Genomic DNA, 23,172 nt, shown 5'->3' on the forward strand with positions numbered 1-23,172 from the left:
AGTCGGATGAGATTGTTTCCCAGTAACTTGAACGGCTCCATAAAGATTTTGGAATGTAGCTTCCAGAAAACTATTCATGAAACTGTTTCCAACTCTTCGGTCCATTAGACTTTTGATGACACCATCGAATACGGAAATTAAAAGAAAGCGCTAGCGGTAACGTCAGTCCCCAGACACCAGAATGTCCAGGGTTTCGCAAATTTCAAATAGTTGTTCGTTGAGAGCTTTCAAAAACCGCTTGATGTAAGTTATCTATCTTACAAAACCAAAAAATTACAATTTGCTTTGAAGTAAAACCACTAATATTACATTTTGGGTTGTTTAGCCAACTTTACTGAGAAACGTAATTCTTAACGAGATCATTCTTGAAACGAAAGAAACGATAAAATTAAAACCACCGGTTTAACCATATATGGAATACGAACAAACGTTTTTCTAATTTTTTGAGGTATCGTGTTAAAACATATGTTCTAACTATAAAGTATCATGAGAATCTGAAGTTTTTTATTGAAGAAGAACATTTTTAGTACATCAACTATTGAAAAACCGAACTGGAATGCTTTTCAAAAAGAACTCGACGACAATGATCGGTAGGTAGGAACGACCGTATCGGATATGTGTGTGGAATAATATTAGTTACTTGTTTTCTAATACAATTAGTATGAAATAGTGGACAAGTATCATTTTCTTACTAAAAAATTAGGTAGAAATGAAAGTACTCGATACGTTCAACTGCTCAACGTTCATCTGCTTCCTATATATTGTACATATTTGTGACAGTGAGAGGGTATGAACCGTTGCGGATATACTTCTCTGATAGACCCATCGTATCTCATTAGTGCCTAAGATCTATGTCCTTGGAAGAGTGAATCAATCACTTAGATTTGAACCTTCTAACGTTACTGGGTAGACTATAAGGCGTGCTCATGTTTTTGAACCTCTTACGTGTCACTGCTGGAAAGTCTGTAGTTGTTTGCTTGGTTAAATTGTTTACGTGAATCAGTTGATTGCTCTCTGGAACCATTAAATTTTGCTAATCAAAATCTGGCGATGTAATCAGCCTCGATGCTCTACTTATCGGGCATCCAAACGAATTGCCATCATTCACCAGTTTATGTAAGAGTTTCTGCATTCCAGTTATGGATTTTATAGTAGCTCTCAGCAATTTGAGATTACTGACCACATTCCATCACATTAAATACTTCGGCTTGGAGAAGAAGCTGCTTGTTGTGATGTATTCTCCGCAGAAGCCTCGAGCCGTTCATTCTGAAGCTATCCGTGAATTAGAAACGATATAGTGGGTATAGAGTCTCAAGTTCATCGTCAGCAAAGTGTTTCTCTTTATTATTAACATCTTAGCCTTTCAAAATGATAAGAAATTCACCTAGAACCTTCGACTACAGACAGACCCTAGCTTCGAATTTTATCTTTATGTTCAAAAGCTCAGATCCTAGTAAGACTTCAATTGCTATTTTTTTGGTTGTTAGCATGGATTTTTTAATCCATGCTACACCTCTGGTGAGAAAAAGAGGATTATTTCAAAAGGGTTATTCCTATCCATCCAGAAGCTTGATAACTATTTTTATAAATTGATTAAGGTCGCTTTTCTTATTATTACAAAGCTAGCAATTTTGCGTGTTATAATCATAAGTACTAGCAGAAATACTTAAATAGGGGTTCACCTCCAGGGTTGTAAACATTGTGCATTTTCCAATAAACTATAATAATACATACCCTTATGGTTTTATTCATTTATATAAGAATTGCGACTACTTATAAAAATAGACACAACTATTTAGAATCCAAATTAGTGAGGGAAATTTATTTTTTTTCTCATTTTTATTAATAATACAGTTGTTGAAAAAATGTACAGTAAATCCTAGGAAAGCGAGAAATATTGTAAAGAATAACGGTGACCCTTGACGAAAGGTCACATGATATACGATCACATATTATAAGGGTTACACGTTCAAGTTGTGTATCAGGTGCTTACGGTCAAGTATGTAAATGTTTTATGACAATTTTCCTAGAAATAAATATAATAGAACCAGTTACTATTAGAGGACGGTTTAATGGTTTTTGTCGCATTACACAGAGGTGACGTAACAAATAATGAACGCCTTTATCTACGAGGGACTTCAATATAAACAAATTTCATAATACATGTTTTGATTTTTATTTTATTATAAAAATGCTCATATTATTAACAAAGTTGTGAAAAACTAAGAAAACATGTAATATATAATTAGTGATTTTTTAAGAGGCATAGGACTAGATTTTGAAAAAAAAAACACAAAAAATTTGAAAAAATTGATGAAATCTGTATTGGAATCGATAGAACGATCAGTATAATTTGATGTTTGAAGATAATTTAATGCAAATGTTGGCCGCGGCTCCGCTTTAGATAGCCTATGTGCAACCTCCAATTTTGGCACACTATCTCCAACATATCAGCCGGTATTTCACGCATAAATGCTTCAATATTGCCTTCCAGTGCGTCAATCGTCATGTAAATTATATTAGTGATTTCGTCTCTAGGGGAATCTCTGATTTTGGGAAGTCCCAATGGAATAGTAGAAGGGCGACTAAGAAACTACCTAGACAATTTAGTATTGGTTAATTCTTTATGATTTGCTCATTTACATGGTTATACTAAAATCACAAACTTCCTTCTTCTAGTGTTACATTTTGATCTAAACTGATAGAATCTGGAATACTATTGTTGAGGATCTTGAAGTTCAATAACCTGCAAATACTAATTTATCGACGAAGCCCCGTATAGTTTCTAAGCATTCAGATTCCGCTAATATCAAGATAAATCTTTTAAAGTGAATCAAGTATCTCGAATCCATGTTAATCTGAATATTTAAAAAAACATATCAATAAATCTGATCTATCTAATTATTTAAAGCAGAAGAAGTGACTCGAAACTCTAATAAGACGTAAAAGAAATCGATGTGCACGGAACTTGTTCGTTGGATCAAGATAGAAGAGATTAAAAGATTTAACAACTTGAAGACAAGGATGTCCAATCACTTCTGTTTCAACATATTTTTTTTGGACTTCAATTGCCAACATTTATTGATCTATAGATACTGCAAATTCATCATATAAATATCTGTTTGATAAACATTATTCGCTTCAATTTTATTAGCCTGAGAAAATTCAATAGTCTATAATCAAAAATAATATTTGTTGCTAAATTGTCTTGATTTCAGATCGCTACTGAATAAAAATAAGGTAAAATCAAGACAATTTAGCAACAAATGCATGTAAAAGGATATGAGATATGACAATCCAAGGAAATTTATCAAAAATATATCCTTGAATTCTCTAATTCATTTCGCTGTAACTTACGTCGCATTTTTTTGCCAAAACTAGTTTTTTTTTGTGGGACCGTAACAATCAAACACTAATTGAATAGCGATCAAAATCAACTCCATATTTCTGTTTTATTGTCTTTTCAAACATTGCTGTTCAAACCAAATGAATTCTTAATTTCTTGGAAAATATCGTATAACGTAATTTTTGTTTAATTAATTGCCTGATGATGAATACATAGTTATTCGAAAGCTTGGAATATAAACTCGTGAGCAGAAAAATCGACTCAAGCCGCGCGTCCGCGGTCGAAAGTCACTTGCAAAAAATCTATAGCTTCCATTGTTTTTCTGATAATAGCATCTCAAAGCCATCAGTCTTAGCTAAATAATGTTGTTTGGTGTGTTATTTTTTTCAAAAATAAAAAATCTCAAACGAAAAGGAATTTCAAACAATGAAAAGGGGTTATAATTAACAGTAATGAAAAAAAGATTGAATTCGTCAAAATCATCATTTATTTTCCTACCTCCTCTGGCCCCGATAATAGGTTTCACTCGCCTTTTGATTTATTCGATCTTGTTTGATCCAATATCGTGGCTGATGCAAGATTTCTAGCCCCAAATTTTCTGTCAAGTTCACCCCATAAAGTTTTCGCGCATAAAATTGGCGTAGGTAACGAAGTGATCCCCTGTATGTATCTGTTCGCCATTAATCCCCCCGCTCCGCTGCCAGTTTACGAGAATATATTGAAAAATTCTTAGCCTACTTTAGAACCAAACAAAATTTAAATGTCAAAATTTTTTACTACTCAACATTTTCTCATGTTCTGGAAACCAGACCTCCACAGCTTTTATTACCTCCTCGTTGGAAGAAAATATACTACCTTCTAAACTTCTTTTCTGTTGAGGAAAGAGATTATTGTCAGACGGAGCTAAATCTGGTGAATAAGGGGGGGTGTTCCAGTAATTCAAACGCTAAATCACTAATTTTTTATATGGCAACATGAGATTTGTATGCAGTGGCGTTGTACTGCAAACACAAAATACCTTTGGATAGCTTTCCGCGTCTTTTCTCTTTATTGTTTCCCCGTAGAGTAGTCAGTAATATTGAATAATAATCTCCAGTTATGGTTCTACCCTTATCCAAAAAATCAATTACTTCTTAGGACTTGGAGAACCAGAGTGTCGCCATTTCATCGATTGTTGCTTTGTTTCTGGATCGAAGAAATGTACCCAAGTCTCATCCATAGTAACAATTCGGTTTAAGAAGTCTACATCGTTTTCAAATCGAGCACAGATCGGACGCGATGCTTCTACCCTTGCACGCTTCTGGTCAACATTCAAACATTTGGGGATCTATTTTGCAGCAATTTTTCTCATGTCCAAATTGACGTGAACTATATAATGAACGCGTTCGTATGAAATATTCAGTGCTTCAGATCAGATCCATTTAGTCCAATTCGACGGTCTGATAAAATCATATCATGAACTGCATCGATATTTTCGGGGGCTGACACAGAAACTGGCCTCCCCGATCGGTCATAATCTTCAATGGAAAATTTACCTCTTTTGAAGCTTGCAGTCCAATTTTTCACGTCATTGATTACCAAGGGTATTAAGCATATCTGCTTACCTCTTAACCCTTTTAAATACAGCTATTTGATGATGGCTGGATACTCCAACTTTCGATTTTCACAATTTCCTTGGACATCTTTTTTCTTTTAATTTATTGCGTAACTCTGGTTTACTTTTTTGACGCCAAACTTTACACTGACACTCCTAATAAGTTATTGTTCGTTGATATGACAACGCAATATTTTGTTTATGCATGGAACTGGTCTAGGCTAACTAGATATCAATACATCCTTGTAAAATGTCCGCCTAAATCATTCAGGAACCTCCTCCAAAGCCAAGTTTTCTTTTATGCAATACTGAGCGAATCTTTCTCCAGGTATTCTATAAACTCTTCCTATTCTATCTTTGCCATGTTGGTACACTCTACTTTCGTCTGAGAAGAAGACGGAGCCCCATTGTTCGTCAGTGTTCTCTGGAAAATCGTAAACGAACTGCTCGGTGGGCTGGAATTAATTTGTGGCTAGTAGCGGGCCTTTTTGGCTCAAGGTGGGCTACCTTAAGTCTTATTCTGACTGTGCAAAGTTACCAGTCTCTTGGTAACGACAATAAACTCTGAAAACAACAGACCGACTCATGTTCAGTTTTTTTGCCAGTGACTTGCGTTTGTAGAGGTGTCGCATAAGTCGATTTTTTTGCTGACGAGTGTATATATGGTATCGTTTCTTATTTTGAATGAAATTTCTCCGTTATCATGGCGTTTTATATCAGCACGTAATCGGTCATCAAACCGTTTCAAAATTCCAAACAATATTTATAAAATTCCTTGTATAATAAATCCCATTGAGATCTTCTGCCGGAGTAAATTATTACACTCGGTATAGAATAGAACGTCGCAATCTCTTCTTTTCTGTATATTCAACATACCTGATCGATGCTTCAGCCTTTGAATAGTGGCCGTCGACCATATGGTTGTAAAGGCTACTCTTTCTCGTTTCCTCTTCTCTTTTATTTTTCTGCTTTTCTGTCCGCGTCCAAGTATCGACGACGGACGTTTTTATCGCCGGTGTCAGTGGAATACGTTTTTTTACATAAAACGGCCACCATTTTAGGTAAATTCTCAGACAATAGACGAAGAAATACTCATCTAGAAATGGCATTTATATCAAATGGGAATTTTTTATTGTTTTTTAACGACCGGCGAGTGTCGCTGCTGTAGTTTCGTTATTCAATTATTTTTTTTACGTTTTTCCATTCAACTCATCGAATTTGGACGTAAAGGGTAAACAATTAATGTTGATTGGTCGTCATAAATTGCAAGTAAATGTTAAAAAGAAATTGAATGTAATTTAATTTAATTATATGAAAAAAGTTGAGTAGAAAACTAGAGACTTTTGAAAGATACTGTGCATTACATTAATTTCTTCGAAAACTCGAATGTTAGAATAAATAAATCAGGAGTGACTACTCTACTACAATACTTGAACAAAGGAATATGCAAAATATAAACAAACAGGAATCTATTGTATTCTATTCGTTCTGTTCCCCAAATAAATAGAAAATACGAATTTACACGGAAACTATTATACAACATTCGCTCCAAATAAAAAGATCAAGATAATTGGAAATTTTGTGAGCACTAGAATAAAAAAAGAAAAGCTAAAAATATATTCGAGAAAGTTACCAGCGAATATAAAAAATAAGCATAAATTTACTAAAATTTACTTTGATTTGAACGCGTTAGTGTAGATACGTAGAGGAGGATTCAGAATACATTCCGAGGTTTTATTGAATTTCTCGAAAGGAGTTGGAGATCGATAACAAATTAATTTCTTCAAAAACTCGGATGTTAGAATAAATAAAGTGTGTACTGTACAACAATACGTTAACAAAGGAATATTCAAAATGTATCGGGGCGTAGCTACTCATCGTAACATCTGTAACGTACGTTTACGACCTTCAAAGCATTATAGTTTTTAGATCGTTGATTTGTGGTAATTAGATAATATAGAAATATTGATATCAATAAAATAGTCTTTATAATTCATGTAAAAAAACATTTTAAAATATTCACAGAGTTGATTTCAAACGTAGACCCACTTTAATACTTTTAATAATGTAAGGTTAGGAAACCCAACAACAATATAAATTTATTTAGTAATATACTTAATTGGTCGTTGCTTGAAATCGTGGGAACAAATTCTTATTTTTTTTTATTAATTAATTGGATAAGGTAATTAAAAAAGTAAGCGGTGGTTGTGGCTATTGTTTTCTAGAAAGTCGCTCGTAAGACGAATTAGCTACTTTTAATTATCGTACACCATATATGTGTATAAACTAGATAGAGATAGGGTTATTTACTAATAAACCGACAACTATAGAGGGCATTGGTTTCATAGGCGGAACTAATAAAACTTTTATAACCGATTTAACTATAATTGAACTACGACTTTGATTAGCGGGCCTTTTTAAGAAAGTTGAGTCGCTGGTTTATCATTTTAACTGTCTCAGACTCATAGATCCAGTTTCCATCGCCTGTGATAACTGTGATATTATAATCCTAATCTGTATGAAGACGATACAAATGAAACCGGATTTTCTTTCCGTTTATGCTTGTATCCTTTACCTTATCTATACACTTTCTCCAGCCTCTTCGTCTTTTTCCTTTAGTGCTGGCCACTTATTTCATTTGTTTCCCTTAAAAGTCCTTGTGTACTCCATGTGTTATAAATCGTTATGATTTCCGTAGATTTTTTCAACAATTGTAGTTCCTATCCTTTATTCCGAGGCTTTGGTTAGATTTTTTACCATTTTATGTTTTTTCCCGAGTATCGAGAAGTTGGCCCGAAGTCTTGAATCCCAACTTGGAAGCCCAAGGTTTCTTTTTGGATATCCTCGTAGATGAATTGCTTTCTCCACAGCTAAGAGTTTCATATGGTATTTGTCTTTACATGGACCCAAAAGGCCAGAGTCTCCTGGACTTGCTGTGTTTGATAATATAGAAGAAAATTTTATAGGTTTGGCGGCCAGAAGATTTGGAATGTGACAATAGTTTCCTTGGAAGATAAACAAACTTACTAAGCTCTGAAATCGCCTGTTTGGTCGAACTTTTGACACATTTTCATCTATTTTTGACTCATTAATCGCTCATTTCACTTACAAACAGTTTTTAAAATTACGGAATTTCAACCATAGACTTATTTTTATATGTCTTAAGCTTGCGTTGTACTTATTTTTCAGCTTGAAACAAAATTTAATGTTAGTTGTTCAAAATCCGTAACCGATGACTAAGAATTGGGTACAAAAATTCCTATAAATCGCTTGGATGCCGATTGCCATTAAATATCATTATAACTGCTATGACTATGTCGTGTTAAAAGCCCATGCTTCATGTGCTAAGTGTATTCTCTTATATGGAACCCCGATGAACTTTTCATTAACTTTCTTTCTCTGCAAAGGAATGCTGAACAAATTCAATCGCGATGCAATTCAAATTGAAGCACTTCGAAGCAAATGGTCGTACGTTTTACCGGAATAACTGGAAATGTCGCCACCGTTCCTTTAGAGGAATGTAGAACGGTCAATTCTGAATGGTACACCAGCATTTGTTTGCTGTTTGAAACCAATCGCAGAAGACGAATCATTCTCCATCACGACCCTTCAAAACGTTCTGGAGAAGTTTAAACATCGAATTGATAGGTCATCCGTAATACAGTCCTTGTTTGTAACCCAATGATTTCTTCTTATTCCTTCAGATTGAAAATAAATTGCTTAATGCACCCAAATCACATGCTTTGGAGGTACCTCAATCGGATTGGACCATTGATTCAAAAACTTGCAAAAGTGTATTGGTCTTAATGGAGAATATTTTGAAAAACAATAAAGCCATTTTAAATCTTTGTTTTTATTTTGTTCATCTCAAAACTTGAGTACCAACCCTTGACTACTATAAAAATTCTTGATTCTAGCATACTTACACTGGTTGATCTGTAGTAATTTGATTGAAACATTCAAATTGGAATCCCTATGATTCGTTAAAACAGTTCCAATATGTAACCGTTTAATTAGATATTTTTCCTAACAAGTTTACACTTTAAAGGTTATCCATCGGTTTATAATTATAGAATTGTGGTTAATTAGAACAGAAAAAAAAATTATACAGTTAATATGTTATATTATTATTTCCCAACCTACCCGTAGGCAAGGCCGTTTTAATAAGAAGTTTTTATGAACTTGATCTATTTACGTATGCAACCGGATCTAAATACTACCTTTTCATTATATGTTTGCTTCTGTTACTATTGAGAGTAGAATTCTAAACAAAATAAATGTATTTATGTATGGATTACTAAAAAGAATTAAATTTAAATAAAAAAATTTGAGATCGCCCCGTATTATTAAAAAAATATTTGTTTGAATTTCGGTTATTAGCTAACCAAATGAAAAAATAAGTGGAAAGTTATTTCAACAACCACTTTCTTAAAACAAATAGTTTTTGAGTTTGGTATTTTCACCTAATTTTTCTTATAAAATACTAAAAATAGTTTTAGAGTAAAAATTTACTTGCTTTCAGAAAAAAATTTTTTATCCACTTCTAAGATGAAATTAGATCTACCAACCATAACACTGTAAGCAGCATTTACGTACCATTAAGCTATCGAAGCTATTTTACATTCTAATACTCACTTGGCACAAAATCGTTCAAGAATTTGTAAAATCAAATTGATTCAATGAAAAATACTAATTGGAATGAAGGAAATTGTACATTACCTAACAAGATTTGAATCTACGATCATTTGACCATACGACAAGGACTTAGCCACGCGACAGTCAAGGCATCTTTTTTATGAATAGTCTCGAGAGAGAAAATTCATATACTAAATTATAATTTATCTAATCAATAATATTCAACAGTCAATAAAAATTTAAATTGAGCCAATATTATAATTAAATTTTTCATTGTTTTCATTTTCTTAATAAATATCTCTTTAAAATTAGTGGCGACATCTTTTAGTGCAATTATAAATCTTCGTTTTTTGTAGAACCATCTATAAGTATCATTTTATAGTTTAAAACAAGCTGATTAAAAGTCTCAATTGGTACAAAACCCCCAAACCCAAAAAACTATCCCTGAAAACTCCAAGGGTACCATATTGAGAAACAGAAAATTGTCCTATTCAAAATAAATATTGATAATAGAAGTCCCCTCGATACTAGATTATGTAACAAGTGGAACATATCCATAGTGAATGAAATAAGAGCTTTTCAAGATGATCCTCTGGCATTTTGTCTAAATATATTACTGCAAACATCATCTAATACTATTTAGTCTTGTCTTAATTGACTGGACTTCTGCACCTTGTTTGAAGCGATCCGATCTCCTTAATATTGCCTTATGTGGCCGGGAGTATTTAACGTTGTCCCAATTGGCAGGGACTACTCAATCTTGCCTGAATTTACTGGACTTCTACTCCTTTTTTTAAGTGGCCAGTAATGTTCAATCTTGCCTCTAGTAGCTGGTAATGCTTAACCTTGCCCCAAGTGTCCGGAACTATTTAATCTCGCCTGAATTGTTTGGACTTCTACACCTTGTTTTAAGTGACAAGTAATGTTCAACGTTGCCTTAAGTAGCTGGGAATGTTCAACCTTGTTCTGAGTTGCCGGGACTAGTTGATTTTGTCTGAATTGACTGGACATCTACACCTTGTTTTAAGTAGCCGGGTCTCTTCAGCCTTGTCCTAAATGGCCGGAGCTATTTAATCTTTCCTCAATTGACTGGAGTGGCCGGGAGTATTCCATATTGCCTTAATTGACTGGAATGTTTATGAAGTTATTTACTTCATAAACTTAACCGGGTACAAGGTATCCATAGATATTACATCCTTATATTGAATTCGTTCCTTTTAATATCATTTTAATTAATTGAATAGCATAGATTTGGCATTTAAAGCACATCAATCAAGTCCATTGAATTATCAGTTCTTTTGAATGTATACTGTTGGTAAATATTATTCTACCCTTATAACGCTTACCTATACCCACTGTGATTGATAAATCACCTCTATCAATAAATCAAATTCAAAAATAAATCCCGCTACCAGAAAAGCGAAAAATAACAACATTAATTACAGAAACAACGTTCTCCAATTAATCTTGTCTTCCTTAAAGGAACGTATACATTCCGAATGCATTTCCAAAAGCAGTAGATCGTTTATATATATTTCAGTTTGTTCTTAGTAGTTCTTCGTCTGTAACATTTGTAGTACCCATTGAATTGATTTCATCTTTCGCTTACACAGAAAACCGTCTATGGATGCAGATGGATCATTTTGACGGGCAATAACTACACTCGCCTACTATAATTCGTTACTTATCTGTCTTCAGTTTTTGGTTCGTTTTCGGAGTAGAAAATATATGAAGAAAGTTTTTTGTTCCGTTTGTATATCGGTTTTATCCTTCTAATTTGCAAACTTTCTATTTTAGATCAAAAAGTTTAAGAAATATTTTTACCGCGCTTTAAATCGGCCATATCTTCAGAAATGTGTAGATGTCGAGGATTTTTCTTTAAACGTTCAGTACCCTGGTGAATTAGGTTGTGTTAAATTTTTTTTATTATTCATGTTATATATGTTTGCTAGTCAATCGAAGTTTAAAATAAACACCCCAAAAAAATTATCGCATCACTCATTATTTTTTAAATATTCTAAATGTGTTGCCTGTTTTTCGAATTTTATTATTATTACGAATTAAAACACCAATAGATATGCCTTTTACACCATTTATTTTAAATCAGTTTAATCTACAGAGGAAAAAAAGTTTGATTTACCAAACATAGAAAATATCAAAAAAATTTTACAAAATATCTATACAAAAAAATGAACGGTGCTTAACCTAAAACCAGCCAATGAATTTCTAATAACGTGTGTTGCCATCCCTTACTCTAATTACAGCTGCCATTCGTCTTGGAAGGCTTCTAAACAGGTTCTGGACGTATCCTTGCGGCATCTTTTCCCAGAAGTTGAAAAGAACATTGTGAAGATTATCTAGTGTTCTTATTGGTGCCGGATGTTGCTGAATTTGCCATCCTAGATGGTCCCAGACATACTCTATTGGGTTAAGGTCCGGGCTACGTGCAGGCCAATTCAGGGTGGGTATTTTGACCTCTTTTAAGTACTGCCGAACTACTCTAGCAGCGTGTGGACGAGCATTATCGTGCATTAGCACCAAGTTGTCACCGATATGAGGCATATAGGATACTACATGGGGTTCTAGGATATTGGTTATGTACCTGTCAGCATTTAGTCTTCCATCATTCACTGGTACTAACTCCGTGCAACCCTCGACAGAAATTCCTCTCCAAACCATGATAGAGTCACCACCAAAGCTTCCAGTTTGACAAAAATTAACCGTTCACCACGTCGCCTATATACTGGTACACGCCTATTTGATGAGTACAGACAAAATCTTGATTCATCCGTGAATAAAATATTGGACCAATCTTGAATATTCCAATTTGCGCGTTCTCGAGCATATTCCAATCTTGCTACTCTGTTAAGACGTGGACTCTGACTTCTATATCTGCTTCTCTCAGCCTATTTCGAACTGTTTGTAGGTTTATTCGGACATTACGAGCAGTCAACAGATCTGTTTGCAGCCTTCGAGCGGTGGTATGCCGTTAACCTCAAATAACGATCATCTACTACCGAAGTTACCCTTCCGCGACCTTGTCCGGGTCTTCTGGTTAGTTGTCTTGTTTCTTGGTAGCGAATAACAACTCTGGATATTGTGCTTTGTTGAACTCCAATTACCCCGGCGACGTATCTTTAACTGCGACCATCTTGTATGAGCGCGATGATTCTAGCGGCTTCTTCATTCGTCACATGTCTTGTTAAACGTTGAGGCACATCCATTATTAACAAAATAAATTTAAATTTTCACTATACAATAACACAATTTGCTTAGAAAGTTCTCGATCTCAACGCATTCTCCAAGACAGAAATGATTTACTCGAGCATTTTTGCTTCCAAAAAAATTTGTAACAAATTGTGATATTTTTTGCCCATGATAAGAAACCAGAAATATCTATTAAGTTGATACATATACAGATTGTCCCAAAAAAATCAAATTAAATATTAAAAATATCCTAAAATACCAGTGATGCGATAACGTATGTAGGGTGTTTGTATTAGTAAAAACCTACACATTTGTCTCAAACAACAGCATGGGTAAATGGGATGTGAAAGTTTATTTGGCCACCAAGGTCTCCACACCTAACTGCTTAGATTTTTATTTGTGGACCGCATTAACACCAAAAGACCCACGACAGGAAATATATGATTGAAAGAATGTGACAGGTAGTATTTCAATGGCAGAAATTGAAAACTGATGGGATATGTGGGATAGGTCTTGCTTTCCGTCGCAGGGGCATAGATCCAAAGACGCTTTGTTAATTTTATGCAAGAAGACCAAAGTAGCACATTCGTTGATGCGTGACGCGGACGCCACGAATCCCTCCCCGTTCCCTTTCGTCGCTCCGTTTCGAATGTGGCGCGAAAACAAATAACCGATACTCTTTTAAGACATCTTGTACATACGAATGGGAGTCCGACAGAGAGGATGGAACGTCTGATGTTTCTTCCTAGGTTTGCAAGATCGTTTGCTCTGTTATTTCCTTTAATATGAAAGTGTCCTGGAATCCAGCCCGTTCCTTGAGGATACTACTCATAAAGCAGTTCCCTAATTTTAAGAATTAAGAGATTGGGGTATGAAGAGAAGGATGTTTTAGATATGGAATTAATTGCGCTCTGGGAATCAGAAAATTATGGTATCGGAGATATTGGATTTTGATATGATTCGATAATGGCATAAAATTCTGCTGTAAAGATAGTGAAATGGGAAGCGTTCGTCTCTCCTTTTTTCAAATCTACATTTCTACGATCGAGAAACAAAGCAACAATCGATGGAATGGCGTGACTCTGCTTCTCCAAGACCTTATAAGTTTCGTGTCCAAAAATCTGCTGGAAAAGTTCTTGCTTCAGTTTTTTGGAATTGCCTTGGAGTAATGATAAAGGTAGAACAATGACTGGAGATTACTATTCGACATTACTGACCATTCTACGAGAAAAAATGAAGAGAAGACGCGGAAAGCTATCCAAAAGTGTTTTGTTTTTGCAGGACAACGCCCCTGCACACAAATCTCATGTTGCCATGCCAAAAATTCGTGATTTAGGGTTTGAATTACTAGAACACCCCCCCTATTCACCAAATTTGGCTCCGTTCGACTATCATCTCTTTCCTCAACTGAAAAAAGTTTAAAAGGTCGTAAATTTTCTTCCAACGAGAAGGTAATAAAAGCTGTGGAGGTCTGGTTTGCAGAGCAAGAAGAAACAGGATTAGAATTTTTCAATATATCCTCGTAAATATAATTCCTTCTTACTGAAAAACCCTGATTGTATATTTTGTTTCAGATGTACCTGTAGCGAGGGCTACACGGGCCAAAATTGCGAAAGCGAGTATATCCCTTGCGAACCGAGTCCTTGTCAAAATGGAGGCAAATGTCGACAGAGAGATAAACATACTTACACCTGCGAATGTCCATCAGGTAAGTTTTTTTCTTTAAATTTTCTTTTTCCATTTTTATAAATTAGAATAAAAAATAGTAAGATAGCAAAAATACGTTACTAGTTTAAAACAACGATACATTTATCTTAATGTATAAAAACGTAATACTCTTAGATTGAAATCAATAAATAATGTTTTGATGTTAATAAACGGTCATGAATTATTTATTAAGAGTTTTGACATTAAGCGAAGAGAATATGAGTTAAAAGGTTCGTGTACTTGTTAAAACAGTTTAAGTAACAATATTTTAATCATTAAAATATATGACCTTTTTATATCATTAAATTTATTACATATATTATTTCTAATAATTAATGGAGAAACCAGATGTGTCTGTTATTGGCAGGTTGCGCGAGGAAAACGACATCTAGTGGTTACAAAAAAATCATGCTCGCGTAACAAATAAACAAAACAAAGTGTTAAAAAAATAATTTGGAAATTGAAATGCACTACAAAACACTGCGACCGTATTGATTGAGTTGAAAAACGGTCAAATTTCGTCCGCGACGAATTCGCAGCGCGCCCGCTCGGCTTTGAAGTCGCTCGCAATCCGCTAGTGTAATAAGGCCTTTATACTTTACCGGCAAGAACACAAAACTCTATTCATTACCATTTTCACTCAATAATCGTGATATAGTGTTTCAAAAAAAAGGTGATACCTTCTCTAGGATAGATAGAAAACTGAGAAATAATTTGGGGCTTGTTTAGTACAAAATTTTCGGAACGCCATTCGTATTCAATTTTCATTAACTCCATAAACCTCCATGGATCCGCCAATGTTTAGATGTCCGTTAAGGTAACCAATAATAGTTCAGGGTCTAATTCACCTTTTTGCATTATTTTAATCACAAAAACAAATAATTTCCTAGTTGGAATATTAAGAAAGTACATCATTTGAATACGCTTTGAATAATACCGATAATGTTATTTCTTGAACGATAGTTTTTTTTTTAATTTCTTTTCTTCTCACACACAATTTGCATTTAGATTGGCCAACGCGAAGTTATGAACAATTTCATTATGAGACGCGAGACGCTATTATATTCATTATAATCTCGGAATACTTTTTGCATCTTTCTTTATGGGGTCAGTTTGAAGGCTTTTTCGATGTTTTGTATTGACTGATATGAGACTTTAGTTTCTTTAAAAGTTTATTGACATTTTTCAATTTAATCTGCCAACTTTCATATACTCTTTTGTGTTTGTGCCACTTTTCATATCTTCTTGTGTGTTGAGGCTTATTTTGGCGTCTAAATGTCGATTTTATGAATCAATGTGCTTATTCCAATGCTTATATTTCAGTTCAATGTTTATTTTTTAATTATAATTTGGTTTTTCTTATTTTTTTCTTATTTCAATCTTATTTTTGACATTTAAATGCTGAATTTCTGGAACAAAGGTCTTTTTAAATTCAATCTGCCACTTTTTATATCTCCAATGTGCTTATTCCAATGCTTATATTCCAGTCAAATGTTAATTTTTCATTACTCTTGATTGTAATTTGCGTTTTTTCATTTTCTTCTGATTTTTAGCTTATTTTAACATTTAAATGTTGAATTTCCAAATCAATGTGGCTATTTCAAAACCTTATTGAATTGAATAATCATTTTCTCAATAAAAAGTCTTTTTATATCCAATCCACCACTTTTCATATCTTATTGTATATTGAGGAATATTGTCGCGTCTAAATGTCGATTTTGTGAATCAATGTGCTTATTCCAATGCATATAATTCAGTCGAATGTTTATTATTTAATTATAATTCGTTTTTTTTATTTTCTTTTTATTTCAAGCTTATTTTGACATTTAATTTCTGAATTTCTAAATAAATGTGCTTATTCCAATGCACAATTGATTTGAATGTTCATTTTCTGAATCAAAGGCCTTTTTAAAGTCAATCTGCCACTTTTTATACCTCCCTATGTCTTATTTTGGCGTCTAAATGTCTATTTTATTAATCAATGTGCTTATTCCAATGCTTATACTCCAGTCAAATGTTAATTTTCCATTACTCTTGATTGTAATTTGCGTTTTTTCATTTTCTTCTGATTTTTAGCTTATTTTAACATTTAAATGTTGATTTTCCTAATCAATATACTAACTTCAATGTCTAATTGATTTGAATATTCATTTTCTCAATGAAATAATCAATTAAATTCAATCTGGCACTTTTCATATCTACTTGTGTGTTGAGGCTTATTTTGTGATTCAAATGTCGATTTTATGAATGTTTGTTTGTTCAAATGTTTTTCAAATCAATCTGCTTATTTGATTATTTTGTTTTCTATTTAAGCTTATTTTGACATTTAAATATCCATTTTATGAATCACCATTCTTATTCTTGTCTATAAATTTGATTCAAATGTTTGTTAATCGATCTAATGCTTTTGTTTTAAAATGCTTTTCATCAAATACTCTTTCTTTAAATCATATCTGCTTTTTTTATATTCCAATACATATTTTCGACTCAACTGTTTTTGTTTTTCCAGTCACTTCTCCTCTAATTCAATCTGCTTCTTGTTATTCACACTCCGACATTTCAATGTGAATTTTACTGATTAAATTTGATTCTTCCTGAGCCTATATTCTTTTTTTTTATTAATTAGTTTTCTTTTTATTTCAATATTCATTGGGTATACTGACATTTTTTTGCTTCAATTCAATGCGACTTTTTAAACCCCCTTATTTTTAATTCATGTCTGCTTCTTTTTATACATTTTGAATATGTATATTTAACTCAGATTTTTGTGTTTCAAGTCGATTTTCTTCTTTATTAATTCATTAATTTATTAATTCTGCTTATTCTCGTTCATTTACCGAAAAAAATCGATAAAACATAATATTGGTATCAACTTTTTTAGCACATGGACTGGGACTTTATTTCTAACGGTAAACCATAGATGCTATAAGGAAATTATCGCTGCTAATTTTAGTCGAGTTTGACTGGACTATGGCTAAAAGACATTTCTAATGTCACTCACATAACATTAGATATTATTTATAGAAGAAAAACGTATGGGACGCGATCACGAACTAGTAGGAAGAAATTAATAAAGTAAATTACGAATATCTTGTAGAAACGGTATTTAAATATCGAAAAAGAAAATCAGAAACTAAATAAGAAGAAAAATATTAATCGTTATAAGAAACGACCTCATCGTATAATTTAATTGAAATTACGGTAATAGAAATCTATATTTAATCGAGTGTCTACTACTTCGAAGAATTCGAACAAAAAAATTATAAAATGCAAATGATTGGAAATGCCTTCGGTGAAATTAGATATACGAGGTACAACTGAAAAATAAATTTTATAAAAATTGGAGATAATTAACCTTTTTCAAAAAACTTTCTTTGAATCCACAACTGGAGGTCTTTCTGGAAATTACTTTAATTTTAAATAAAAATTTAAAAAAAACCGGTGATTGCATTTAATTAATAATAAAATTCCTATTTACACCTAGCAACCCTTATGCTGCGGTCGACTGAGAGCTGACAACCATTTTTATTTTGATTTCTGACATCAATTTCTTTCAAATGCTGTAAGATTGAGTGAAAAAACATATAGCTGCAAGTCATATTAGTATATTAATGATATTAAAATTAATTACCGGCAATTACGGCTAATTTTTACAAGGCAACCTTAATCCTTAATCCATTCCATACATATTCAAGATTCTTTTAAAATTAATTTCATCCAAAAAACAGATACCTGCAAGATCCAGCGGTAGGATATTAGACTATATGGTCCAAGTTTTCGCTTTCAGATATATTCCAATTTGACAACTGCGGACCTGCGGGAAAAAATCAAATAAGGTAACGGGAATACCATTGGAAACCAATTGAAGAAAAAGGAGTAGGTAGTACAGTTCTGGATAAAAAGGAATTTATGTTCTAACACAAAAAATAGAATAAATAGAAAATACGAAGACAGTACCTACTCTAGTATACGAATGTGGCTTCACACATATTAAACATCCACCCTAACCCTAACCTTAATCTAACCCAGTATTTTTTTATCGCAAAGCTGAAGTTCGAGTTAACTCTCAAGATTCAATCGCATTCAGAGTGTCAATACAAATATTTTTACGAGCTTCTTGCTGTTCAAATGTAAGGATTTTAGGCACCAGTTTTGTACACACACACTTTTCGCATGTTACAATATTTATTTATTCCTATAGATTTAGCATTATAAGGTTCAGTTGTGGTTTTTCCAAGTTTCATGTGAAATTTCACAACATTGTAAAACCAAATAACCAGCTCCCATATAAATAAAGCCAACGGCTACACTGATTTGTCTACAATCACTGTAGACATCACATTCGAAAGAATAGGCTCAGGCTAAGCAACTGATCGCTAACCATTGGTGCAGGCGTACTTTTTTGTAACATCGCTAGTCTTGTTACTTCATAGTCACACCTCGTATATACGCATAGTGGACATTTTTAACAAAATTAGAAGATTAGAATCAGAAAGTACATCCATTTTATTCAAGTATTTTGAGCAAAGGTGCTTCGAAATATAAATCAAAATTGTGTCGCGAGACTGCGGATCCAAGCAAACGAAGCAAAATGAAAAAAGAATTTATGCAAACTTCTTGCTTGGATGGCCAGAATAGATTCAAAAAAAAACTTTGCGAAATGATCTTTATTTATATTGTGTTTACATTTGTCTGATCAGTATTACCGACCTAACCTCTCAAAATTCCCTTTCTAGAGCGCGAAATTCGAATTAAAATATAAAAATGCTTACATTTGAAAAATTTCATTTGATATCGTTATTGTACAGAAAATTGTACTGTTTTCTTAGTATAAAGTAACAGAAAGTTGAGAAAATCTTTTTCTGCGTTAGTATCTACGATCTCCGTCCGAAGAATTAAGTCAATAACATGTATACACGACAAAAGTTGAATCAAATCTTCGGCATTTCCTCAACAAATCTTGACCACGGAACACTAAATTCTTCGTATTCAGCCATAAACTCGAGATTTTCTAAGATACATGAAGCTCGGGTTAGTAAAATCGACGTTTACAATGGCTTATTCGTTGGCGGTATATGAGAAACATGAGATGAGGCGCTCCTTGAAACTTCCATACGACAAAACAACAATAAACCTATTCATTCTGACACGTATATGACGTATGGAGACGTTCAACTTGCTGGTACGACTCCTACGAAAAGGGTTATATACCGGGACAATACGATATCTCATTACATTTAAATTAGAAAACAATAAAAATTAATTGTCGATTCAATAAAGTATTGATTAATTAATTTATATTATACAAGGTGAAGTTTATTAGTATTGTATAAACTACAGATGTATAGAGTGTCTCATATTTTCAATGTAGACCTTTGCGGCAGTCATAGGCGTGCGGCAATAAGTTTAATACAAAAAAAATGCTACATACTATATTTTATTATTGTTACCGAAAAGTATAATGAATATAACAAATTCTAATAATTTTATATGTGTTATACGAGACATTTTTCCCAAAAAGGCGACGCCATGGCCTTGTCTGCAGATGGAACGGTCTTTGTTTTCTTTGTAGCGGGCTCTCCCTTTTCAGTCCATTTTTTTTATTATTCTTTTGTTTCGAGTATGAAGTGATGGATCCATGTTTCATCCATAGTTATGAAACGTTTTTATTTCTGTGGAAGATTGCCAAAAACTTGATCTTCACGACGCTGTTTTTGTTCTATTGTGAGGAAACGCGGCACCCATCTTGCGCACAGCTTTCTCATGTCCAAATTTTCAATTGATACGCGATGTGCCGCATTTTTGGAATGCCTACTATGTCTTGTAGCTTACAAACTTTCAATCGACGATCATCCATTGCCTCTTTGTGGATTAAACATTTGAGAAGTCGTCACCTCATTTGGTCGACCACCACGATGTCCATCTTCGCAGATCTTACGGCCTCCTTTAAACTCTGCTACCCAATAATTCAGATCAGTCTCCTCAAGAGTAGAATCTAGTTCAGCATTTATAATGGTTGTACTAATGTCTTTCAGATAAAAGTATTTTATCACATAACGATGGCCAATTTTCTTCATTAGGACAAATTCACTGAAAACGTTCACTATCAATGGCTGCGAAACAAATACTAAACAACGTAGCTTCTTCAAACTTGAAACATATACTGTATATATTGTATACTTTCTAAGCAACTACCGCCATCTCTAGGTCAAACCAGATACTTCTAGGACCATCTTCGTAAGCAGGATACATATACAAGAATAATAGGGAGTAGGAATATATTAATTACGAAGAAGAAGAGAGTGGATCTAGAGCTGTAAGGTCCTCTACAGACAACATAAATCAATAGATCATTCTCTATATTATATGTACATACCAACAATACAAGTATTGAAATCCTCCGTGTTTGGATATGGACCGGAAACGTGAAAAATAACAGAAAAATTAAAGAAAAAAATAGAAGCCGTGGTAATGGATGCCTTAAGCAAAGCAAATAGAACGTCAAGACTAGATAGGTCAGAAACATATTGCGGGAAAGAAGTTTGGTACAGGCTCGTGCCGATGATGGTGGAGGAAAGATTACCAAAAAAAAAAAAAAATTCACTACATCCAGACTATGCGCAAAAAGTTCAAGAGCTGTTATCTCAAGACCTGGTTCAGCAAATGAATTTCTGTCTATTTCAAAAGTTCCCATCAGATTTTGGTTCTATTAGCCGGCATGCTGACGGACATTATCTTGATGCCTTTACTATAATTTCATTAATACGTCGTTGAATTTATTGGGTTACTTCCAGCGACAGTACCTTTCTTGTCCCGTTTTCTTTGCTGACAGTGTTACTTTGAACATGATAAAGTTAAGTTATCCAAAACAACCCTTTTAACAGCGGCGCATCATCATCAATTACTTATTTATTATTATGAACTCTAACCTCGTTAAGTTATCGTTGCTATAAATTTGTCTATGTTTAGTTTGTCTGTAGGTTTTATGGATTCCACTTCAACCCTATTAGAGAATCGTCCTCAGGTTGCTAAATAAATTGTTTTCAAAAAGCAAGTTGGTGAATTGAGTTATTTAATTATATCACAGTTAAAATTTCATTGGTGGGATTCATAGAAACTAATTATCTTTGGTCTCCGAAGACATTGTAAGTATTCGTATGTAAAGTATGACTACCTTGTCGTATATTTTCTCTTCTCATAGCAGAGTCGGTTTTGATGGTAGGCTAGTACTAAAAAGGTTTTTTATGAAAAAAAAAACTGTTCAGATGATAACGAAACCGATAAGCGTCTGCTCTCTTTAGGTTAGCGCTCAAACCCTCTTTCAAGAAATTCAAAAATCACTCACAGAATGTTTTATTGGTATATTACAAAGAAGGCATCTCGAGAAAAATGAGAAACTGAAAAGACACAGTTGTCGTTACCAATTCATTGCTGCATTTCGACGAAGGTGGACGTGTTTTCTCCTCTTTAAATTTTTCCTGACATGGATCACTTAAATTTGAGCTCCGAGTCGAATTCTGATGAGGAATTCTCAACAATACTTCTACTGCGCCAGAAGTCAAGATCGAAGCGGTCCAGAAGTGAATTTATAAAAAAAGACTTAGTCTTAGCCGAGTTGAGTTCGATAAAGTTCACACTATGATTTAACCTATAACTTACTCCGAGGGATGCAATACTAGTTCAATCAATGTTTCTTCAAGAGATTCCATTTCCAATTAGCGCGGTCCCATTAGACAACATGAGTTACAGAAACTGTGCTGCCCTGCACGTGTTGATTGCGTCTCAACTTGCGCCCGGCCCTAATGTTTCGCCAGTACTAAAGGATAGATCACTAGCAATCAAACTGCCAATTTTTCGTGTTGTCGAAGCGTCGAGAGTAAGAGACAACCGATTTTGATCGAACAGCCAAAGACTGTACAATCATATCAAAACCTGCACTGTGATAATTGAAACAACAAATACGATCGTAATTCTGTTATCAGGTTAAATTGGTATCAACCCGGTAAATCTAACGGTATACTTATCTGATGAAAGTGATTTATTTTTCATCGACTTAAAGATAATATTGATACATCTTTTTAGTTCTCGCGAATTATTTTTCCGAGAAATCGCCATCCTGTGTCATTATTTATTTGTGTAACCAAATAATAAGGTACTGCATCTTCGTATTCATGGGAGCTCTCGATACAAACGCGACGTCAAAGGTAATGCACATTTGGTCGATGGTAGTTTTCTTACGTAACGCGAAGATGTGATCACAAATATCTAAAGAAATAAATTACAGTCTTTCCGAATACGTTAATTCAACGTTGATCTATTGTGTATGGTTGAATGGTACAGGGGGCGTTGTGAACTGAAAACTTTTCGCTTTTATTCGCTTAAAGTTGTCGCATACATATTTTTAATAAAAAAATGGACAGTAGATGAATTCAATGCTGATAAGCTTCTATATCCATAGTATATAGTTAAACGGATTAAGTTCGGGGCTTACTAATCCTGATGTCTTTCAACTTTTTCAGATGTATGCCTTTTGTCTAGCTCCTCCTCGGTTTCTCTGTTTTTGCCCATATTTCTGATCCATATTTTAATACGGACATGGCTACTTTTTGTTGTATATCTGTTTTTAATTGTTTCTCTTTTGGTCAGAACTGTATCTTCCAGTCGCTACATTCCTGTATCTCTC

General features: G+C 33.7%; 1 protein-coding gene across 5 annotated transcripts in view; it reads left to right on the forward strand.

The window, feature by feature from the left end:
- LOC130449908 (neurogenic locus Notch protein) overlaps positions 1-23,172 on the forward strand; it is a 239,375-nt gene that overhangs the window by 134,257 nt on the left and 81,946 nt on the right. For all 5 annotated transcript variants that reach the window (XR_008910506.1, XR_008910505.1, XR_008910507.1 and 2 more), the window contains exon 5: positions 14,357-14,490. Coding sequence is in view for 2 of the 5 variants with exons in the window: in XM_056787983.1 (XP_056643961.1) it covers positions 14,357-14,490 (134 nt within the window). In the remaining 3 variants the exon portion in view is untranslated. The remainder of the gene's footprint in view (positions 1-14,356; positions 14,491-23,172) is intronic.

The sequence above is a fragment of the Diorhabda sublineata genome, chromosome 10 (assembly GCF_026230105.1).
Source record: "Diorhabda sublineata isolate icDioSubl1.1 chromosome 10, icDioSubl1.1, whole genome shotgun sequence".
Lineage (NCBI taxonomy): Eukaryota > Metazoa > Arthropoda > Insecta > Coleoptera > Chrysomelidae > Diorhabda > Diorhabda sublineata.